The sequence below is a fragment of the Corvus cornix genome, chromosome 2 (genome assembly GCF_000738735.6).
Source record: "Corvus cornix cornix isolate S_Up_H32 chromosome 2, ASM73873v5, whole genome shotgun sequence".
NCBI lineage: Eukaryota > Metazoa > Chordata > Aves > Passeriformes > Corvidae > Corvus > Corvus cornix.
The window spans coordinates 133,410,771-133,434,665 of NC_046333.1; the positions used below are offsets into that span (position 1 = coordinate 133,410,771).

The 23,895-nt window shown below is 40.5% G+C and overlaps 1 protein-coding gene across 7 annotated transcripts in view; it reads left to right on the plus strand.

The window, feature by feature from the left end:
• Nucleotides 1–23,895, plus strand: part of GRHL2 (grainyhead like transcription factor 2) — a 68,243-nt gene that overhangs the window by 25,144 nt on the left and 19,204 nt on the right. For 6 of the 7 annotated variants that reach the window (XM_039549016.1, XM_039549017.1, XM_019289311.3 and 3 more), the window contains 6 exons: nt 1,023–1,134; nt 6,200–6,294; nt 14,965–15,123; nt 20,653–20,740; nt 20,827–20,966; nt 23,002–23,033. In XM_039549016.1, coding sequence (XP_039404950.1) covers nt 1,023–1,134; nt 6,200–6,294; nt 14,965–15,123; nt 20,653–20,740; nt 20,827–20,966; nt 23,002–23,033 — 626 coding nt within the window. The remainder of the gene's footprint in view (nt 1–1,022; nt 1,135–6,199; nt 6,295–14,964; nt 15,124–20,652; nt 20,741–20,826; nt 20,967–23,001; nt 23,034–23,895) is intronic. The other variant, XM_019289307.3, reaches the window with a different exon arrangement.

Below are 23,895 nucleotides of genomic sequence, written 5' to 3' on the forward strand. Positions count from 1 at the left end.
AAACCTCTACAAGTTCCCTGTAAGTGGCTCATAGAGGAAAAACGTTAGTGCTGTCCTTGGTGGAAAAGCTAGTCTGCATGGCTAGCGCTGGTTAGTGCATCAGCTGGCCAGCCACACATGCCTGATGTCCACCCAGTACATACAGGCATTACTCAGGATTCCTCCACAGTGTGTGCTGCCTCGTGTCCATGGAGAGGCTAGCTAGACATGGAAGATGTGGTGATGGTGTTCAGCTTTTATAGGTGGAATGTAGAAGGTCACAGAGTACATGAAGGGTTATGCTGGTGACTTGTGTGGAGGGACACAGATCATGAATCTATTGTGATCCAGCTCCTCAGCTTATAAAACATCTTGATGGTGGTTTTTTTGTGCTTAATGTCTCAGAGTTAAAGAAAGAACAGGATATTTAAAAGTGAAGTTTTTGTTCTCTGTGATTTGTTTGCACTTAATTTTAACTGATATGATCATTCTTTCATTGTGTTTTGTGTTGTTTTGCTTGCCGACAGCAGGGCTTTTTCAAAAAGCCTGTATTGCTTGTGTAAAATTTTGCATAAAAATTCGATCTGTTTCCTTTGAATCACAATTTAACAAAGGGAATTCAGAACATGAATTGAAAACCTCAGCAAAACTCAGTAAATAGTTACACTGAATTTTTTAAATACATGTATGCAAGAGTCCTGTTCCCAAGAAGGGTATTTGGACTGTGTATGCTAAACTGAAAATGTCCTGCCTTTAGCCAGAGAAGATGACTTTTAAAAACTAAGAATATGATTAAATTTGATTTGGACTATCAAGAACATAATCCTGGGCCTTGCATTATTTTACAATTACATTTCTGCTGCCCTGAGTCTTTATGTACATTGTAATATTGGACTGATTAAAACCCTTCAATCTTCTACGACCAAAGTATTGGGAGAGGGTGGTGACTGGATCAGAATTAGAGGCATATGGGATATTTTAGTTTTTGTGTTCCTGACTATTAATTATTTTAACTAACGTGACTTTGGTGTTGTTTTTCATAGAGTGTGGTCATGGTTGTTTTCAGTGAGGATAAAAACAGAGATGAACAGCTGAAATATTGGAAGTACTGGCATTCCCGGCAGCACACAGCTAAACAGAGAGTCCTTGACATTGGTGAGTGTAAGAAGATCTCCAGATATTTCAGGGAGGATTTCAGATCTGGAAAGCTCTGTGCCTTGCACAGGAATATGGTGGAATATATTGGCAATGGCTGCAAGGCTTGTACCACAGTTTCTAGCATTGACTCATTCCTGCTAGGACTATGGGGTCTATGGTGCTGGATAGGACCATGCAGAAGGAATGGTTCTCAGTAGTTACACAGAAGAGCTGCCCCTTGCATGTATATTTAGTGGTGTACCACCTTCTGCAGTTGGGACGCCAAGGTCTGCACCTCCTCAGGCATGGCAGAGTGTCTGTTCCCTTTATTCTTTCAAAGGCTGATCCAGTCTTTGATCCAGGAACAGTTATGTTAGCTAATTGGTGTGGGATTGCAGCTCAAGAGTGAAGATGTCATCACTGTGGTGACTGCAAAGGAGTGTGCAGCACTCTTACACCCCTAGAGTTTGAGTCTTGTCAGTGTCAGCAGTGAGGGAGAAGCAAGCTCTGGTGTGCTATCCTGAGAGACTTGTTTACCGTTCATCCCATCTAAAGTATTTGCAAGCTCATTTCAGCCTCAGCTGTCCTATCCACATGCTTGGGAGATTTTAGCAGAGGAAGAGCACGTACTTTCTGCCAAGGAGCCTGAAGTTGAAGTCAGTGGCAGTGTCTAGACATCAAGCGCTTCTCCCCTCCCACGTGCAGTTTACACATGCAGTCATCTGCACAGATTCCAGTCAAAGGAGTCGGCAAGACCAAAGCAGACAAAGTCTATCTTGTTTTGACCGCCTGAGGGAACCAAACCATTGAATGGCAGGAATGAGAAGGGGCAGAGAGGGGGGTGAAACCAAAGTGGGGTTACTTGTAGAGAATATTTGGAGATTTTGGGGGCGATTGAACTGGGTGATCAGGGAATCAGTCCCCAAGTGGTCCTAATCACTGCAGTGCCTGTAGATTTTCAAATGCTGCAGTTTCCACTGAGGCCTGGTGTTATTTGAGGTCAAGTGTATTTTGTCCAAGCAGCTCTTCCAGAATCTTGTCTCTGCCTCTTGTCTTATCATCATTATTCTGGCTGAACTGTTTCATTAACTTCTTTCTTTCCCTACTTCCCCCCATTTTCTTTTCTTGCCCTTTGGGGTAGCTAAGGCAGTAAAACCACCACCCCAGACCAAATTACTTTTATCGTGACACATTAAAAGAACAAGCAGGCCACGTCACAGCTGTTTCTGAAGGCTGCCTGTTTTTTTGTGCTAGTCCCTACAAGCTCGTGGTGGTAATGCTCATACCTTTGAAAAGTATGTGCTGAGGAACTCGCTCCACTGTAGTGCCAACACCCTCTGACTCCACTGCACTTGTGGTGTCCTGGCACATTTCAGTTGCCTTACCCCAACAAGTTAACTTATGATACGTATTCTGTGAAATAGCACTCTGCAAAATAAGTGTTGTGCATGAGCTGTGTGTTTACCTGTGTTAAGGTGAATGTCTTTTAATTTTCCATTAGTTTGAGGTGAAATAGCTCTGCGCTGACTTTTGAGGCACTCTGGCACATATTCTTTATTTGGACTGCAAACATGAGCAAAGCATGGTGTAGTAAGACTTACTGATATAGCACTTCTTGTCAGATACAAGAGCTGTAAGAGCATGGTTCACCTCAGTTTTCAGAAAAAAAAGACTTAGATGTTGCTCAGTAGTGTTTTCTTGAGAACAACTGAAATATAGCCATAGCTCTTACAAGTATGGTATTTCTGAAGTCCATTTCATTTTCTTTGGCACTTGCATTATGGCTTAACTGGCTTATTAGGCCAGAATGGCTCCCAGTTATTTTTCCCATACAAGTATCAAGCTGCATTTAGCAAAATCTTCTAGTTTTATCATCAAATGATGTAACTGAGCAACTTAATCCAAATTTGAAGTTGGCCCTGCTTGAACCAGATAACCTCCAGAAGTCCCTTCCATGCAAAATTATATTGAATGGCTCTATGAAGATTTCCCTTTACATTAAAAATTCAGATCCCTAAAGGAGTCATCTAAATACTGAGTTAATGTCCAGGCCTTGTGTAGTTAACAAAGAAAATTAAGTGTCTATAACTCTGCATCACCTGTTCCATAGATGTTACTCTTATTTTGATGTTTGTAGCATGTTTAATATCTGTGAATCCTTTTTAATTGTTTATGAATGCACTTTTAATCTAGAGCATGATGTGGTCCTTAGTAGGCAGAGGATCGAATTAATTTGGGATGCTCTAGTTCTGGGCTTCAGCTGTTCAGCTCTCAGATGGGCAGGGGGACTGTGTTTGTGCTGCTTTCCATAGTGGCAGGGATCTGTCTGCTTTCTGGCCTGCAGTTATATTCTGGAGATCAGAGGAAATAGTGGCTTGCTTCTTCACTCCAGACACACAGGGGTCACTGCTTTAATTTGTTTTGTGTACTGGCTGGTGCACCTCCTGGGAGGAGGGATGCTTGAATGGATTAGGTGCAGTGTCAGGTCTGAAGATGTGTTGATATTAATAAGATAAGCATGTACTTACATGTATGCAAGTCCTTAGTGCTTGAGGAATGAACCTGAGGGCTTGACACTTACTAAGCAAGAAGGCAAGGTATTTTCCAAAATTTAGGCTATGTACTGTAATGGATTTTTCTGAAGGAGTAAGGTGCTTGTTTACTTTTTTTAGCAGGAATAAGGGGGGCAGGGGGAAAACAGTTGACTTTTTCATGGTGCTGTGATATTGGATCACTAGCTTTTTCTTTTAAAAAATGTCAAATAAAGAATACAATACTTAAGTGCAGTGGGTACTGATTATTTAGAATAAGTACAATAATTTGACATACTGGAACAGGTTCAAATGTGAAGAGCGGGTGTGGAAGCTTTGTGCTCCAAAGAAACTTACCCTTGGTTTTTTTCAGGATAGTTTGTATTATTTATGTGCACAATGCAAAAGTATACAATGACATGTAATGCATGATTAGTGTTTAACATTAAAAATTTGCCATTGTTTAATACGCAATTTTTGCTACAAAAGAGGAAATAATTCCTGTGCAGCCATTTTTTTTTGCATATTGAACAACCCTGATTTTCTCCTTCTGGTAACTCACAGCAGGAGAAGAGGAAAAATTGTAGTCACTCTAACAGCTTTCAAATATTGTGAGGTGTAAATGCTTTCTTAATGAACTGAGGATCTTTCTTTAATTGCCTGTAAATTGAGGGGAATAGGATGCACCTCTGCTTTTTAAAAGCATGTCACATAGACACTCGAGATTTGTGTTTGGCAATTAAAGGAGAGGCATGTGCTCAGATAAGGGAAGGGTTGGTGGGATGTGAGGCTCTGACAGCCTTTTAGGATAAGAAAACATGTGTCTTTACAAGACATCTTGTTCATGTCTTTCCAAAGTGCACCTACACAGCACGCCCATATGCAGCAGTCAGTTGCACGAGGCACTTTCTGGTGAATCATAAATTTAAGAGGTGGGTGGATGTGTGCACATGCATATTAAACTACTTATGTGTCTTCTAATTCCTCTCATTTGCATCCCTATGCTGAATTTAGATAGTGAAGCCAATGACTTCAGTTAGAAAGGAGATCTGAGTTCAAGGTGGGAATGAAAATCCTGCCTGCACTCTCAAACACATTGTTAATTTGCTACATCACCAATTATCTTGTGCTGTTCCTATGGTCTGAACAGTGATTTTTTTTTTTTTTTTTTTTTTTTTTTTCCCCCTGTATCCAAAATTATTCATGTGTCTCAGGGACACAATTTCACTTGCCCAGTGAGATGCCAGCATTCTTGTGTTTCAAATGAGAGAAAAGTATACTGATTGCCTGCCTCAAACATGAAATAATTCTTCTTGCAGCAATGGTTTTTGTTATAAATGATTTTAAAGCAGTTATTACCTAGAAATTATTTTTTAGAGACCAACAGCAAGGGAAATGAATATTGAAACCATTTGTGTGTCTCACAGAATATGAAAACATCTTTGTATAACTGATTACAAAGCTAAGAATCAGCATGCTTCTGAAGCACCGATTTAGGCAAACTTTAGATCAGGAGTGTAATCTCAGCCCTCTGGCACTGAGTCCAATTACAACCGTCGAGGGATTCTTAGGAAATGTTTGTCCCAGAGAGAATTGTTCCATTTGCGTGAACAATCTGGAAGTTCCTTTAATCAAGCCGATATTATCTGGTATCTCTTAATCTGTCATCAAAAAGAAGAAAATGTGTTAAACTGTCCAGCAAAGGGAGAGAGAAGCTTCGCTTTTTCCTCTTTTCAATTATAAAGAAGATTTGGGAGTTGTCAGTTTTACATAATTTTCCACCCTTACTGTTTTTGTGGGAGGGTTAGTCAACTTTGAAATTTTCCTCTCTCTTGCTTTTCATTCCTTCCAAAATGCTAGTTTATTGATGATAATAATAACAGTACTTGGAGAAGAAGTGAGAGGAAGGTACAGATTTTGTAGTCAGACAAATCAAAAGTTTTTTTTTGTTTGTTTGCTGTTTTAGTAGTGTACATACTTCGGAAAAAGAATCTTTGTGGTTTCAGTTTTGTGGGGGATTTTTTGTTGGTTTTTGTGGAGTTTCTGGTTTTGTTTTTAATAATATATAAATATTAATCCAGTATCCAGTGCAGTAATTCCTGGGAAAGTTGAAATGCACACTGGTGATTTCCTCCAGTGATAGCTCTTAGACATCTAGAAAGCTTCTTTAGGATTTACCATAATGTTTTTTCTTAATGTCAAGGTTTGAACAGTCCCTCAATGCTTCAGTAGTTCTCCGTTAATTTTCCAGTTTTGGCCATTCCTTGGCCAAGGTAATGAATGCAACAACTCATTGCCAGTAGAGTCTCACTTACTTCTTTTTGAGAGCCAACAATATTTTGCAAGAACGTTAGCTAGTGATATATTATGCATAAGACTTAGGTTGCATTGTATTACCTCTTTGCAATTAAGATTATTCATAATTAATCATAAACAATACAAGAGGTAGTTTTGATGCACTAGACAACCCAGCTTAAGAAGTAAAGAAGTACTATAAGTTGTAAAACAGAAAGTTCAAATTTTTTCATGACTCTTTTGGTTTTTTCTTACAGCTGATTACAAGGAGAGTTTTAATACCATTGGGAATATTGAAGAAATTGCATTCAATGCTGTGTCCTTTACTTGGGATGTCAATGAGGAGGCAAAGGTGAGGAAAAGCCATGCAAACGGTATCCCTTTATAAGTACCCCCCATCGTTAGGCACTCTTTGACTTCTCTCCTTTCTGACAAGTAAGAGGGCTTGTTGGTAGGTGCCCAGCCTGAGAAACAGTTAAAGATTTTTTCCTATTTGCAAAGTCAGGGGTAAGACACAAGCTGAGTGTTTTCTTTCTCTAAATTATCAACTTTCTTTCTACACTATAAACATCTCCAATAATCAATATTCTGTAAGTTAGACTATGCCTTCCCTTGTGTTGGTGCCATTATTTTTTATACTGTTACATAGACTATCTTTGCAATGGGGAATGAATTTTTTTTTGAGGACTAAGGTTTTTTTTTTTTTTTTTTTAACGGTCAAGTACCCTCAGGCATGGGGTTTTTCATTCAGGAATGTGCCTGTTAAGTGGACCTATAAACCGGGACATCAGAACACCTTAACTAGTTTCTTACAGATAAGGTTCCACAAAGGCTGTCAGAGTGCTTCAACTGCCTGGACTAGTGTGGGAGAAATGAAAAACTGCCGGTAATTATAAGAAGAAGTTGGCCCCCGGAAAGCAAATAGCAAGGGAAATAGGCTGTGTAAAATGAGTGGGGGTAATGCAGTACTCTTCGGGATGTAGAGTTAATAAACAGCAAACACTGAGCTCGCCAAACTCCTGATACTGTTTTCATGTTGAGTACTAAATGCCCAATGTCCAAGTAATGCTATGAATCTTTCAAATACAGAGACATCTTCGTGCACGATTGCCCACTGCATTTCTAACAGCATTAGAGAGATTGCATCGTGTGAGCGAGTCCTCTGAGAAATTGTATTGAACACGGAGTGGTAGCATTAACACTTGCTGTCCTGACTGAAAGTGCTGGCTGTTTATAGTAACAGAGATTTTCATCTCTGATGCGCATCTTAAAAGAAGAAACAATAGTTCTGAAAATCACCCAGCTCTTTCAAAAGCAGGTCTTGGTAAACAGAGTTGTACTTGGCCCAGTTGCTAATGGTGCTGTGTTTACTTGTAGTGATTACATTGTCTCCGCCCCAGATATTTCCCTGTTATGTGTTTGCATTTTAAAATACAGCTGTATGTTTTCCTCTGCAGTCACAACAGGTGACTGGTGTGTGTGTGTGTGTGTGTGTGTGATCACTGTGCAAGCAAATAAAGATTTGGGATCTCCAACACAACAGTCTTTCTCAAGGACCTTTATAGAAGCACTACCAGGGCTAGAGCATGGCAGTCTTGTCCCAGGACTGGCAGTTCTCTAAGACATCTGCATTTGCAGCTCCAAGCCAGACTCAGCAAGACGCCATGTTGATCTAGGAACGAGAAAGTCACAGCCACTGAGGACAGGTGTTAACCTCGGATGTTTTGTTCTAATCTCACACCATTCACCTTGTTCTTGCCTTGGGTGCCAGAACATTAAGAACACAACTTTTGCAATGATCACTGGAAATAAAACAAGCCAAGATTTTAAAATAAAGACTTACTGTTGCTGGATTAAAAAAGCGTTAGGAGTGAAATTTAAGCTGCTTGTATTTCTGCAGGAAATAGTTATTAAAATGCAAATTGGCTTATGCATATTTATTTTGGGGTATCAAATATCTGATCTTTTAGGAGCTTGAACTGTAAATGTATTGATAAAAGAGGATTCATAACACGCTTTAGTGTTGGGCTATCAAGCATAAATCAGATTGTACGTGAAAGCTTACCACCTTGTCTGCACTCAAGTGTTTCCCTCCCTACACATGTATGTGTACATGCTTGCTCCTGTTGGAAAGTCTAATACAATAACTGGTTACACTGGGTCTGGGGATTCCCATAGGATGCCCCTGCGGTGTTGGAAAGCTGTGGGTTCTGAGGCACGTCACTACAGGCTGTTTTTTCTCCACCAATTACCTCATCCAAGGGAGATGAAGAATTTCAAGGCATAATTATAGACTCCCTTTTCCTAAGCTTTTTGAATTACGATCTTTCAACTGCCTCCATTGTTTCTGTTCAGTATTGTTTTCCATTTTCACCACAATTTCAAGATTAAGACTTAACCCCCTCAGAGGCCCAAAGGCCTTTCTTTTCCAAGTCAGACAAAAGTGGCACACAATAGTTCTTTTCAGGGCCTCTGAGATGGGATGTGATGAAGCACTCTACTGGCCCTGGAAGAAGCAAGAAAAAAACAAACTTCTTGTTGGAAGTGCACAGGGGAGTGATGTGGAAAATCAAACAGAAGCAGTTGAAATCACCTAAACAAATACCCATCTCTCTCCTGGCCAACTAACTCCCACAGCTAGGAGGACCTATCCTGAGCATCAGATATCTCGCTTTCCTACTTTGCCATATTAGTCATTTCAAGTCAGACTTTTCCTCTCACACACAAGCAGAGCAGGCCCTACCCTCAAAGCCCTTCAGGATCAGGGTATAAGAGGATGTGTGTGGCAGCCAGAATCTGCCAGCTACCAGTAAGCCTGTGAAGGGCTGGTAAGGCAGTATCTCATGTGGGCCTTAGTGGAAGAAACAGGAATCCAGAGGGTGCAGGCACAGGCCTCTCTCTGTTGTCCCAGTAACGTCAATGGAACTGGGCTGTTGGCTCCAGTTTGCCGTGCTTCGTGCATTGTCTTCCAACTGATGCTTGGCAGAACAAGTCAATGGAAAGGGAATCTTGTACAGTGCAAGTCAAGATGTGGAATAATCACACTATTGCTTTCTGTGGACTAAAGAAACAGCACCAAAGTCAGAAACACCACTCTGCTAGTGTTTACTCTGCTGTACCTGGTTGACAGCAGCAGGCCCCTTGCCTTCTGGCAGAGCAGAGTTAGTCCTGGCACATCCCTACCCTTTTCTGGAACAACATCCTTTTCTGCTGGGGCTGTTATCTAGAGGTCGCTGTGGGGCTTGTGGTTCAGAGCAGGATACTGGGAAATGAGGGGAAGGCTCTATAGCCATGTCAAACTCAGTGCTTTCTTATGACAAAAATATTGCTGTAGGGGAACAGAGGTAGGAAGAGAAGAACAGTTTTGTACAATCCATCTTTGTTTCCCTCCCATACTTAATTCTGTTATAAATATGTAACATTTATGGATAAGGTGATTTTTTGTCTCCCTTTGGTTGAACCCAAATGCTATGTTTGGTATTTTTAAAGGTGTTTAAAAAAAGATGAGGAAACAAACAACAGTTAACAAGAACTGGCTGACTTTTAAACTATCTTTTTAAAGTGTCTCTATAATATGCTAGAAGTTAGGTAGTTGCCTTGCTGCTGCCCTATAGAAGATTTTGCTGTAGCATCTGGCCCATTGACAAAGTTCTAGTGGAGGCTCTTGAACAGAGTTCAGCTTCATTTCTGATAGACATTCATCTATCTACTTGCTTTGTTAGTGCTGACAGAAGTTAGTTTGCAATAAAGATGATTAAAGACCCAGAATTCTCTTGGTCAAAGGATAATATATTTATCATAAATTATACCAGCTCCTTGAGATACATCTTCTGTCTAATAGGTACTTAGCTCATTTAAATTGGCTATGATGGTGTTACTTCTGAAATAATTAATTTTATATTTCTATGGAAAGTACTTTTTAGCCTTAAAACCAAATATATGACTTCAATGAACAGTTGCTAACAAAAAATGTCATCTTAAAGAGACAGTTTTCAGTGATATCAAGAGAATACAGATTTCTGCTAAGCACTGCAACTTGGACATGCAATAAACAGACATATTGGTGGCTGTGTTATTCAGGCAGGTGCTGGCAGATACTTTTCAGTGAGTGCAGGAGTTGTGTGCTGAGGAGTTGTTGTGTATATTTGCATGCAATCATTGTCCTGCTATATTTAACTGAAATGTAGATCTTTAATCCGAAGTATGCTGAAGCCTCCGGGAACCCTTCCAGTTATTTAATGAGTTTTGGCATAGCTCATACAGTAATAAGCTGTTTTCAAAGAGTGAGTGATTTGCAGGATTAGGTTCTTGGATATTGTGGGCCAAAATGAGCTCCAATTCCAGTGGGTACAGTGGTAAAATCAAGCTTATAGAGCAGCACTATCTCTAGCAGTGATTTGTATTGTGACAATCCATATTTCTTAAACATTGTTAGTGATACTTAGGACAGGCTTTGACTAGTACAAGAATTTTTTTTCCTTAATTGTGAATTTCCTTCTCAAGTTACATCAAATTTAATTTAATTAGGAAGGAAATTAATGTCTTTCTACTCTCAAAATGTAAAGGTTAAAGGAAAACATGCTTCATTTTGGGCAGTTAGTAGCAGAAATTATGTAGGATTAGACTTGGCAGCTACTTTAATAAACCATGTCTGTGTGTGTAAATGTGCATATATATATATGAGTGTATATATATATATGCGAGACATGCACCCACACGTGTATATATTAAAGAAGAGTTAACCTGTGGTAGCACATAATGTTGAAATTCCGTGTATACAAATGGCTTGGTAAGTATGCATCTGGGATTCAAAGCAAATGGCATTTTTATGTAGTTGCCGGGGTGTGGTGTGGGTTGAGGAAGCTTCAAAAGAGTAGTGTAAACATTTGCTGGAGACATTTGTATTGAAATAAAACAAAGGTCTTACCTTTGTGTGGGATTTATAAGGTAACGGCTGGTAGGAGAAACTATAAAGCCACACTTTCTGTGTATACAGGAATGATGGGATTGATGTTAGTCATTTGAGAGACGAGACGTTTAACTCTTTGTTGTTATGGTCTGGAGGGAGGAACCTTTTAAAACAGGCTTTTAAAAGACCCATCACCCGGGTTCTATGTATTGCCAGTATTCGGTAGAAAAATTGCTTTACATTTCTTATTTTGTGCCATAACGCACTCTTCCCTCCCTTCTGCCCTTGGCAGTTTCTGAAACAATGGGAGCCAGAAATGTAAATTGTAATAAAAGGCTTATGTCAGAAGTTTTGTAACTGTAGACATTTAAAGTGTATAAGCTGAGAGACCGCAGCAGGAGTCATGTTCGCTGAATTAAATAATAAAAAGGGAAATGCACTTCTGAGCCTTGCTTTCTCTTAAGGCAGCTTACTGTGTTTGTGTCTTGTACATCCCTAATTATGCTGCAGTATTTAACAAACAGCAATTCTCATAATAGCAGCTACACTGGGGAGGAGTGCCATCCCTGAAAGACTGAGTGCTTTTTCTAGACATGCTCTATAACAAACAGAAGAGTTGTCATTATATTAGGCCACTTGTGAAACTTTCTCAGCACCAAATGTTTCTCAAATTAGTATTTAATTGCCAATGGCATGCCTGAGCTGGAGAGTAGATGGGTGGAACTCTGCCATTAATTGCTCTAATCTAAGATATGCTGACATTAAAAAAAAAGACATCACTATAATGACAACCCAAATGTATTCCAGATAGCAAAACATTGCTAAAATCCAGTTTGCACAGGAAAAAAAAATTCAATCTGTATTCGGGTACAATCATAGTCACTTTTATTAATATAGTTCTAAGACAAGTGTAGACAAGGCTTGGGAGGGAAACAGTGATTTCTCTTCCTGCTACCGTCATTTCTACTTAACTCTACATTTTCTAACCTTGTTAATTCTACTATGCAAAAGACCACAGCAAGGAAGATCTTAAATCTGGGTATCTTCTAAGAAAAGTAGAGCAGCACTCCTTTTCATGGCTGCCCATGGAGTTGATTTGCCCCTTGTCTCATTGAGAGTGGGAGTACATGCATTATGAAGAGGAGCTGGGAAGAGGGGGAAGGTGAGTGTTGCAAAGGGCAAAGCAGGCTGTACTTGGACAAATGGCTGAAATCATTGCTGCTCAGAGCAGGTCACTGCTTTGGGGAGGTGGTTTCTGGTCAGACCAGGGGAGAGAGAAGGGGACTGTCCAGATGTTTTCCCAGATCCTCTTCTCCATAGCAGCCTGCTGCACTGGTGCAAATCTTTAGTCAGGCAAGGAAAAAAGAGACCCTAAAATAAATAATAGAACCTATGTCCTCTTCCCTTTCCCTCTATACACGCCCATGTTTTCCGAATCCAAAGTTAATGTGGTGCTTTACAGGAAAGCTAACAGAGCATTGCATGGAGACAGAAAATGTCCCCAGTATGAATGATCTGTGTTAATTCGAATCTGTCTGTCTGTCTGCGAGGTGCAAATGATATGACAGAAAGTGTAGTACACTCCACATGCATGAGTGCACAGTCATTGCTCCTCAGAGAGATCCTGATGTATTACAGTGTCAAGACAAGATATTGAGTCTTGCAGCACCTATCTATTATTCATGCTGAATAATCTGTTATTGCTGTATGGGGACTCTTGAAACCATAAAGTCTGTCTTCCCTAGCTGCTCCTACTCTGTTCTGTGATTGTGGAGGCAGTGAAAGAGATGACACAGTGTATGTAGTTGATTAAGGTGGGACAAGATCTTTTTTTGCTTCTCAACTGAGTATGCAGCAGGGGTGGGAGATGTACAAACTGCTAGGTAGATCAAAGCCTGCACATCTTCTCACGTTTGAACATACATTTTGGAAAATCCCTGTGCAGAAGTATGGGCTAAAATATAGGGAGACCAGATTCTGTTTTATGCTAGACTTTGTTCCACTGCTGTGTGTTCACACACACTTTAAACCATTGCCCTGACACTATAAATTATTCTGAAGGCAAATGAAAATTCAGGCTGTCATATTTCAAAGGCGTATTTGCGGTATCTAGCTTACCTTTGGAGCTGGAGGAGATCAACTTGTAATTTGAAACAGAAATAACATTATCAGCTTCAAAATCAGAGTTTCACCTAGGGCCTTTCCCTGCCTCCTTCTTCTCCCCGCAGTTAAAGTTCAACTATTTCATTTGTAAATGCAGCTCTGTGATACAATCAGAAGCAAAAAGGAGGGGCCATTAGCTCAGTCAGGCAAACAAGCTGCTCTGGCTCCATCATAAAGACCCTGACTGTATGTTAACTTCTGCCAGGAGGGTAAAGTATCCCCCACCAGCCCTGCTGGAGCCCTTCTTTATTCTCAGCTGTCTTTCTTAGGGATGTTGCATTCTGGTCACTCACGCTGTTGGTTTATTTTCCCTGTTTGTGGAATGGAGGGGGAGAAGGGGGGTTGTCCTTCATGCTCTTCCTTCAGGAATCCTCCCAGACCCCAGGGGCCTGCTGCCTTCTCCTCTGCCTGATGAAGTGTGCATCAGGTCTGTTTGAGGGAGCTGTTGGAGATCTGTTCTTTCCTGAGTGTCCTTCTGGAGCAGGTTTCACATCCTCCTGGTTCAGGAGATATGTACTGCTGGTTTTTTCTGTCCTTTTCCTTGGTTCACAGTTTTGGGGTTTTGTTTGGTGTTTTGTTGTTGCTTTTTAAACTAAGGGCAAATGAAAAGTAGAATGAGGTTAATACACAATTGCCCCAAATTGTTGTGTAATGCACATATTCCTCACTGGGCTGAAAATTAGATTTTGAGTTTTATGCATGCCATCCTGACTGAAAGCTATCAGTGGTATTTCAGTTCATAGTGCTTGCTTTACATCAGAATAGTCCTTGGGAGACTTTGGTGGTGGGAGACCCTTCTCCCAGGACCTGTACAGATGAGACACACCTTGTCCCATGGTGCCAATTGAGTTAAAGAGAGTGAGATGATTAGTGGCTATCAAGTCTGTAAGTTTTTGTTGTAGAAGGAGAGCAAGAGATGGATTTCTGAAGCACAGGCAAGCAGGGGACTTGCTAGCTCCGTTGGTTAAAGCATGATGCTCATGATGCCGAGATTGTGGGTTCCATCCCTGGATGGACCTTTCATTTAAGTGTTGGACCCAATGATGCTTCTGGGTCTCTTCCAGCTTGGATGATTCTGTGATTCTCTGAATGCAATGTCAAGTTATGTGGATGCTATGTAACGAAGAGAACTTCTGAGAAGAGGTCGGGAGTAGTTTTATAAATATTTGAAAAACTCCTTCCCAGTTTGAAAGACAGAATGAGATGCATCTTTAAAATTGAGGGAAGACTGTGAAGGGCCCTTAAGGTGAAACACAGGAGTATCTGTTGATGGGATGGAGAAAGCAGTAGTGTTGATGAGAGTGTGAAGAAAATTTTTACAATAAAAAAAAATAGTAGAGTTTATTTTTGTCCCACTGAATTTGAATTGTGAGCTGTCAGATGAACAAGCCATACCTAAGGCAGCTGGGAAGGATGAAGCAAGATGATCTGCACAAATAATGCAAAGCTACAGAGTAGTTTTGTAGAGTGCAACAAGTAAAGGCTAAAGACCTGACATCCACGTGAAGCACATATTAGGAGGTTTTATTTCAGGTTATCTTTAGTCAGTTCCCATGAACTAAGCAACTATGAGCAGGTGGAGGATCTGAGGAGTGCTCCTAGAACACATCTTTCTGGTCTGGCTCTTCCAAAAAGGATCCAATTCATGTATTCTGAGCTCTCTGATATGAACCAAAGCATGGTAAGTTGGGACAACCAAATAATTCACCTCAAATGTGACCTTCTGATCCAAACTGAAGCACCAATATATGGCTTTCAAGTTTGCCCTTCTTCCCAGCATGGGAGCGTCTTTGCTGGACAGAAGTGGAGGATAAATGTGTGAATTGCCAGAGCATGCATCATAGCTGAATTAAAACATTTTTATTTTATTTTCCCATCTCTTGTCATGTATTTCTGGAAGTTTAATTGTTGTTTGCACCACATTTTAAAAGTAATCTCTCTGGCACGCAGATTTTCATCACAGTGAATTGCTTGAGCACAGACTTCTCCTCACAAAAAGGAGTAAAAGGGCTTCCTTTGATGATTCAGATCGATACTTACAGCTACAACAACCGCAGCAATAAACCTATCCACAGAGCCTACTGCCAGATCAAGGTTTTTTGTGACAAGGTAAGTAGAAAGCACAGTTACCATGGATGAAGGAGGAATCTTGTTAGGCAGTTTATTGCTGTATTTTAGACCTAATTAAATGTTGTTTCTTTCCTTAGAGAATTTTATTTTATCATAGCATTTGGACCAGCTGTATCACAAATCTAACAGATTATCATATAATTATTTTACTGCTTTGCAGCCTTTTGGCCCTGATTCCTCAGCTTGTGAGCAATAGTTGGACTGTTTAAGGACAGCATGTTGTAGGTCATGATTCTGGAGTATCAAAAAAGTAATAGAAAGTGCAAATGCAAAGATCTCTACTTGGAAGGTCAGTGCTGATCACAGGCTTATGTACGTGGCAGTCTGCCGATGTTGTCCTTTCTAATTACAGCCAGGATAGGTAGCAGGTAAACTTCATGCCAGTTTCTTTGACAGAAAAATGCACTTTTCAGTGAGGGTCTGCTAAGCTCTCTTTTGTGATGCAGTGGAATACAGCAAATTCCAGTGACACAGCTGATGGGTTTTCCCCCCTCCCTTGCTTACAAACAGTTATTTTGGAAGCTTCAATGAGACTTTTATCTTGCTAGGATTTTCTTATCAAAAGTAAAATACAAAAATATATTAGCCATTCCCATTTTGTAATTCAGTAACTATTTTTTGTGTGTGTTCACACCCTCTTAAGCGAAATTTTGTTTTTTTACTATAGGTATGACTGCTCCTGTGTAGGAACCAGTAAGATTTTTCAGCACCCAAACATAGATCATGCCTGAATGAATTAGACAGTGTCATGGTCACCAGGTAGAAACAGTTGCTCAGAAATGTCGGTGATGAATCTTTGAAGAGAGTGTGACCACTTTTCAGTTTTGCTTAGCATCTACCAGCTGATGACTTTATTCATGCCGAGAAAGATCTTTCATAGGGGAGCTGATGCCTGGATTCTAGTCAAGGTTCAGGGATTCAGGAGTCTACATCTATTTAAGTGACCTGGAAATTTATCCAAATTAGTCTTGCCATCCTACAGGTGGGAATAGAAAGACAAAAGGCCATGCCCCAGGCAAAACGTAACATTAACTTTTTAATGGAAAGGGTAAGAGTTCAATGGTTTCAGGTCTCTGTGTTGCTGCTCCTTCCCCCTTTTCAGTTCATTCCCTGGTTGCTGTCTTGACAACGACATCTTGAGGGCTAATCAGTCAGTTGTGTTAGTGGAGGAAAATCTTTGGAAATAATGAATGTAAATGTATGCACTGAGGTCTTCTTGCAGCCAAAATGCTATGCTTTTAATTGTAACTTTAAATGTCAAATATTGAGAGATTTGAAGCTACAGCTGGATGTTAAAAGCTCAGTAAAACCAAAGTAACAAGTCGTTTGCATCTACCTGTTTCTGAAGAGCAATTAGAAAAATTTGAATTATTTAAAATAAGGAAGGAAATTCAGAGCACAAACTCATCAAGGGTGACCTCTATATACAACTGGTGGAGATTTTGAATAATACATATTCATTGCATCTATTGGCTTAATTGGTGCTTCAAATATCCAGACTAGAAAGCAGGAAATGAATGTTCAGTCTATTAATCAAAACTGTCTCAAAGTAGGAGGAAAGATCACAGGGGTAGTTAAAGTGTTATACACATCAAAAATGTATTGGAAGTGGGAACTGAATGGCTCAAGGGTATTGATAATAGGCTATATATCTGTTTAATATAAATGTATGCACACATGTGGAGCTTTTTAACTGAATGCAGGTATAAAAATGACGAGCAAATGAAAATTATCGAGATCTATTCACATGACAGTTTGGCACTTGGTAAGAGACAAATTCTTGCTTCTCTCCAAACTTACGCTGCCAGATCATTACCAACATCCCTTTGTCACAGGGCTTTTTTAAGTAAATAAATGTTTGGAGAATTTCCACTTGTTGCTGGTGGCACTGGGAGAATCCATCGTGCTCAGAGGAAGGTAGCTGGTGTGGCTGGGTATCCTCAACTTTCTAAGATGTCAAAATAAACCCCTGGCTCTGGTTAAGATGGTGCTAAATGGTTCAGTTTCTCGTGCTAGCCCGTGACTCTCCCTCCAGTGACATGGACATAGCTTGCTGTCTCTTTGGGAAAGGCCATGAAGCTGAGACTGTTATTTATTGCCCACCTCCTTGTCATGATCAATTAAAGAGGTACTATAGTAGCATTAAAAAAACCCCAGCAAACATATAATGATCTTTATAAATTCTGAAAGTGTGAACTGCACTGTTAGGCCCCAATCTGACAGCCTCAAAGAGAAGCTGATGAGAAAAGTACCTGATTTATTACAATCACCTGGACTAGTGGAACTGCACAGTAAAGTCCTCCTGCCTAAGTATGAAATGTTTTTCATTTTGGAACATGAAAGAAAAAATATTTCTGTGCCTAAGGTGTTATTACAAATGTTTCTTTCTGCAATGGTGGTGCCTCTTTAGGACCAGTATGTGTATTTGTATATTCACTTGGATAGATCACAGGTAGAGGTGTCCAGTTTTTAAGAGCATTCACTGACAAATTTATGTCTTGTAGCTGAAACACAGCATAGCTGTTGTGGAAAGAGTTATCTTTGAAGAAATAAAACTGATGTAGCTAAGTGGTTCTTATTATATATATTTTAGTATTTATTCTGGCAATTCCTTGATTTTAATAGTAATTTGCATATAAACTAGAGAGCAATCCCAACTCACATCCAGTATGTGCTTGGTGACATAAATGTATGGAGATAAATACTGCAAAGGCTGTAAATGTTACTTAACAAATGTTACTTTACCTTACTCCCTATTTGTTCTCCAGTCTTTTGTCCATGTTTGTTTTCCAGTAGGCAATCTTCAAAGCGCTTGTTACAGTCCACATCTTGTTTTCTCAGTGCTAATTCTCTGCCCTTGCAGTCTTTTTATCATGTGTTGATCCCTGATGCTGCATTGTAAGAATATATAGTTTTTATTCCTTAAGTAGGTTGTCAGGGAAACTTGCTACCAGGCCTATTTATATTTATATATTGCACAATGCTTTAGCCACTGTGTATAAAAAAACTGGGACTTCAGAGCTATTTGATTTTCTATATGTGATTATCTTGGCTGAAAAGAAGCAGAACTTGACTTGGCAAATACCATAACATTGTTCCAAAATACAATAAATTAATCCAGTTTTCTTTAGTCTGAAAAAAATACATGTTCTTTGGAATATATGCAGTTCTTGCGTCCTTGTTTTTGGTGTGGAACACCATAGAGAAAATGGACGATCATAGAGCAACTCTAATTGCCTATTAATCTTCAGCATTGGAGAGAAGAAGGCTGATGTCTATGTGCCTGCCCAACGAGATGTGGAATGCTTTAGCCTGTACACTTCAGCAAGTGTACACAGGAGCTTCAGAGTTGTGATGGTCCTTATGATGGCAAGGGCTTTGCCAGGCTGGAGCTAGAATGCAAGACTTAAGTTTAAATGAGTTGAAGAATTAGGAAGAAAATGCTTTGAGTCAGCTGAAATTCCTAGGCTGCATTTTGCTAATGATTAGTAGCAAAAGTACTCCTTGCATATATACAAAGCCCTCATATCAAGGAAAAAATTAAGAACTCATTTCATTATTTCACTGGTCAGAGCATAGTTTATAGTTCCCTATAAGAGGGTTATTTCTTCTGTCCTGAAGATATATGCAAACTGTGGTTTATTAGGTATGTGTCAGATGGCTTAGCTGTCAAAACTATGCAGCAGAAATGCTCTAGTATGCAAAAATCATTTTGTGGTCCATTGTCTTACCCCTGTGATGGTGATGTCCATGATATAGGCTTGGCTGGCCCCTGCCATGTGCCGTGTGGGTTGCTCTGAGCTCAAAAGGGCTGGTAGGTAGTTTTGTGGGTATTGCCTCATTAGTGAGGTGGCTGTGGCACAAATAAAGACTGGTGGATGGGAATGGCTGCCCAGCTCAGGGATTGCCTGCACCCCAGAGAACTTGGGGTGTGTTGCCTTGAATGAATGAATGAATGAAGAGAAAACTGTGAAGCTTCACCAACTTCATGGTTACAAAGAATATCACAGAAAATCAGTAAAACCTATATTTTTAATATGTATAAAAGGCTGAGTCCTCCTGAGTTTCTGCTTTCCTGAGAGGAAACTCGCCCTTGCTGCCATGTATGAAATACTTTGGTGGTTCATCCCGTCCCTGTGAGCAGCAGAGTGGCAGCACTGAGTGGCAGGTAGGGCTGCGACCATCTGGCAGAGCCCTTTGTGCACCACAGGTTTCTCAGGATGTGCTTTTTGCCAAACAGTGGCTATGACGTGTATTTTTGCTCCTTTACAAAGAACAGGTAGCCTTAAAGGTTACAAATGTGCCCCTAGAAACAATTTCGGTAAATGCACAACTCTGAATCCCTTGGCTTCTGTGGTTGAGGTCAGTGAGTGACAACTGGATTGGGACCTGGTCTGGAGGCAGTGTTTCTGTTTGACACATTCATGTTTTTCTAAAGAGCTATTTCTTCCTCCAGCTCTTTCAGCCTCTGGAAATCTGCTGATAGATCACAGCCAGGAGTACATCTTTCTTTACATTCTTTTTAAGCTTGGTTCATTGACTCATGTGTGAATTTTGCCATCTTGAGTGGGTATTTTTTTCTTTCCTTACCTCCCTCCCCTCCCTTTCTATTCAAGAAACTTCTAATTTTAATTTGCAAAAAAATTCTGTAATCTTGCATGCCAACTGTCTGGGAGCATATGGATCTTTATTAGCCTTCACAATGTGACGGGTATTATTTATAAAGTAAATTAGGAGAACTTCAAAGGAGGTGTTGCTGCTTTTTATGTCAATAACAAGTTTTATTTTTTAAACTTGTTGAGAGTGTATTTACATAACAGAAGCTGCAACTTCCCAGGAGTTTCTGGTGCCTAATAGGGCAGTGCTACATTGCTTTCCTATTTCTGGAGAGCTTCTCCTGCTTTGAAATGCCTGTAAGACATTTTCTGTAAGAACCCTTGCAATGTTGGCAAGCTGTCAGCACAGCCTTCTTGACTACCAGTTCTCAAAGGCTCTGCACAGCTGGCTACAGTGGAGCAATGCCACCCCCAGACAAAGTGGGTGGAGGAGAGTATAGGGAAGACCTCAGCACAGACATGATGTAAGATGATAGTAGTCCTGCAGGTGTTTTATGCCATTACATACACAGAATATTTGGCCTGAGCACTCTGTCCATTGCAGAGACACTGGCTTGGGATGCCCTTTGCACAAGTTGTGCTGGGATCAGTCCTGATACAGACTGCACACTGCCTGTCCTGGCTTCTCCAAACCAGCATGTGGGTATGTTCCTCTTGCTGTCTGCAGCCCTGGGAACTACTGGATGTGCCAGCCTGAGTCTCAGGCACCGGTGATCCATGCAAAGCCTGGTACCTTCCCAACAGAGTGGGCAGATCTGTCTTCAATGGAACAACCAGTTTCTCTTTTAGCATTTCTGATGTGTCTGTTGCTGTAGTTCCAGGTTTTGCAGAGTACAATGCTCACAGTGGTTCCTCTTTGGGTAATACCTGTGCGTTGTCTTTTTTGCATCAGGGAGCAGAAAGGAAAATCCGAGATGAAGAGAGAAAGCAGAACAGGAAGAAAGGCAAAGGCCAGGCATCCCAAGCCTCATGTAATAACAGTGAGTAAAGCGGGCCTTCCTGGTTGGGGGCTAAGTCATGCTTAACATGCCTCCTTTCACAACCTTGTGCTTTGTGATCCACCTAGCAGCTGAAGGGAAGTTGAGTGCACTCCCTCTGCAGAAAAAGAGTGATATCACCTTCTTCAAAACAATGGCTGACCTGGATTCCCAGCCAGTTCTCTTCATACCTGATGTTCACTTTGGAAACCTACAAAGAACTGGACAGGTAGGAAATATGAGATGAGCAGGTGCCCACTTGCCATCTGACTGCCTCTGCTCTGGGGCAGGTTTTAGGGGAATAAATCACTGTTCCTGGGGGCCGCTTGTTTCAGCTCTCATTTTGATAAATGCAGTTTTGGTGCATCACTTATAAAAGACCTCACAAGACACAAGTACCTTTCTGAGTTCTTGGTGTGAAAAGGGAGTTTATACTTCTTTGACAAGTGAATAGTTTGTTTTTGTTACAGTTTTGTCATTCTTTTTTTGGGAAGAAAGAATGAAACAAATAGTCAAGAATTTTTAAATAGAAGGTTGATTTGTGACTGAAATAAAATCTGGTTTTGAGTGTGCTCTTTGGCTTGGTGAAATGAAGTGCCACCTTGTGGTAGCAGAGATTCCCCTCCCTGTCACAGCTGAAAACAAAGACCAAGCTCTTAGACGTGTAAGAAGGTCAAGAGGAGGGTCACTGAACACCACTACCCATTTTCTGTCGGCATCACCTAGAGATCTGGAGATTCCTTGAAAAAACTATTTTCACTCTTCCAAGTAAAACTCCATCACACTAATGTTAATACTCAGTATTGGCAGTTATTATCACCAGTAAACATAAGGAAGTCTTTGCTGACTTGACTCTTTTCTACTTTATCACCTGCTGGGAAGTTGAAAACCTGAATTGGAGGGTCAGCTCTGACAACTTTTTTACTATGAACGTGTTATTTATTAACATTTCAGGGAGTAGAATGAGACCTTTATGCATGTGTTTATAAAGAAAAATAGTTGATGAGGAAATTTAACATGCATCTTGCTGAAAAATAGTAAAATGAGGAAGATGAAATGAAACCGAGTGTTGGAATTGTCAGTTATTTTGAAGCAGTGAGAATTGTGGTTGAGCAAAGCACAAAGAGCGCAGACATTGCAATCGCAGCTGTCACTGCCTTACTCTCCCAAATTGGAAAGACGCCCACTCACATATCAGTGCTGGGTACCTTCTGTCCTCATGGCTTTCAAACCAGAATGTGGATTTGTCTCAAACAGGAGAAGGTGGAAGCATTCCTTAGTATATGTAATCCTGTAAATAATTTTCTAAACTAACTGGAAGATAGCCCATTTCCTAGCTCTTAGGCAGCGTTCAGCCATGTCTTTTATTGCTGTAACTCATAGTTACAGACCTCAGCTTTGCACACACACACCTCTGAGCTATTTTCATTGCACAGGTTCAGAAGTGAAGGCTCCCAGTGAGAGCCAAGTGTGCTCCAAGTCCTGCCAGCACAAGTGCTGGAGGCCCGCCCTGGGTGGCTTGCCTTGCCCAACTGGACCGGCTGCGGCGCCCTGTGCCTCCACCCCACGCCTGCACCGCAGCTCAGCAGCTGGAGGGCTGGGGCACTTGTTGGTGTAGACTTGCAGTGTGGGCATGTTGTGAGGATTTTGGCTGACTGTTCTGTAAAGTGTTGGACAACAGACTCTGATTTTATACCTTCCCTACTACTGTCAGCTGCATTTGCTGCTGTTGTAAATTTGGTCCCGGTGACTCTGAGCTATGTGGGTTTACACAAAACTGACTGGGTCTTCTGCCTACAGCCTGTGGAAAAAATGTTCAGCTGTAACATTAGTAATTGTATTTCCATTAGGCCTGTAGTTTAATCTTGTTCTTTATAGTTTAATTAGATTTTCAGATATTATTAAATACATAAAGAAGCTTGTGAGTGGTGTGGCTTAAACTGTATTAGGAGTAATTTAGGCGGGTAGTGATCTGATTTAGAGGATTGCAAAATAATTGGGAAAATGATATAAACCAGGGAAGAGTGTAATGTCTCTCAAACTTTGATATATTTCCACTAGATGATACTCAGGAGCAGTTTCTCTAAGCCACACTTCTTCCAGATGACAGTTAGAACTAGAGGTGTTTGTGTTTTATAGAAGGAAAAGGATTTTTTAATAAATGACAAACTGCAAAACATTTGTTGTCTTTTCTCCCTTTTGAAGTTCAGTTAAGCAAGTGCCTGAGTTTTGGGAATAATTGATTTTTATTTCCATCCTTCTAGGTTTACTATAATACAGATGATGAGAGAGAAGGGTAAGATATTTATTGTTTCACAAGCTTTGCAGTTAACAGTTCAAACTCATAGAAAATCTATATAAAATATGAAATCAGATAAAACTGATCCCCTTTCTCCCCCTTCCCTCATGTTCTTCCACGTAAACTGTCTGCTTTTTATATCTGTATTTTAATACATTTCCAAGTAACAGGGCCCTAAGGTTCAATACAGGGACAGGACAATATATTTGATAATGAAGTGCCGTCTATGTAAGCATAAGGGTTCTCAAATAATTTAAAAACTAGGAATTTTTTATTGAAGCACTGAGCTTCACTGCATTCCTGAAAGCTGTTTAGCAGTGCACACATGTGTATGCAACAAATACAGGAACTGCAGGGAGATTGGCCAAGTGCCAGAAGAGAAAGGCAGAAAGAGAACAGAGAACCTGGGAAGGAGGAAGGTTGAAAATGGGAGTACCCCCTATCTGACTTTGGAGGGACTGGAAGAATTGATGAAAGTCCCTCTAATAGTTAGAGATGACATGAAATAAGGGTTTTAATATGGGTGGCTGACCTTCAGCCCACAATGTGTGCCAGCCCCATACTTTTGTAAGTTGCTTGAATCCCCAAGTCTGAGATTCTGGAGTAACATAATTACACTCCCATAAACCTGCAAAAAGTGACCTGTGATAGGGAGTGGCCGAGCAACTGCAGTTGACATTGACTCGAAAACATGAGGCCCTTTTTATTTCTCTTTGAAACGAATGTTCTTCGTAAGGCTTACAGTGGAATTTGAGAAACAAAGGGGTTTATTTCACCAAGCAATAACCACCCCCTTTCCTCAATATTTAAACAGTTAAGGGCCTTTGGGGTTTTCAAATTAGTGTGTAACATCAGAACA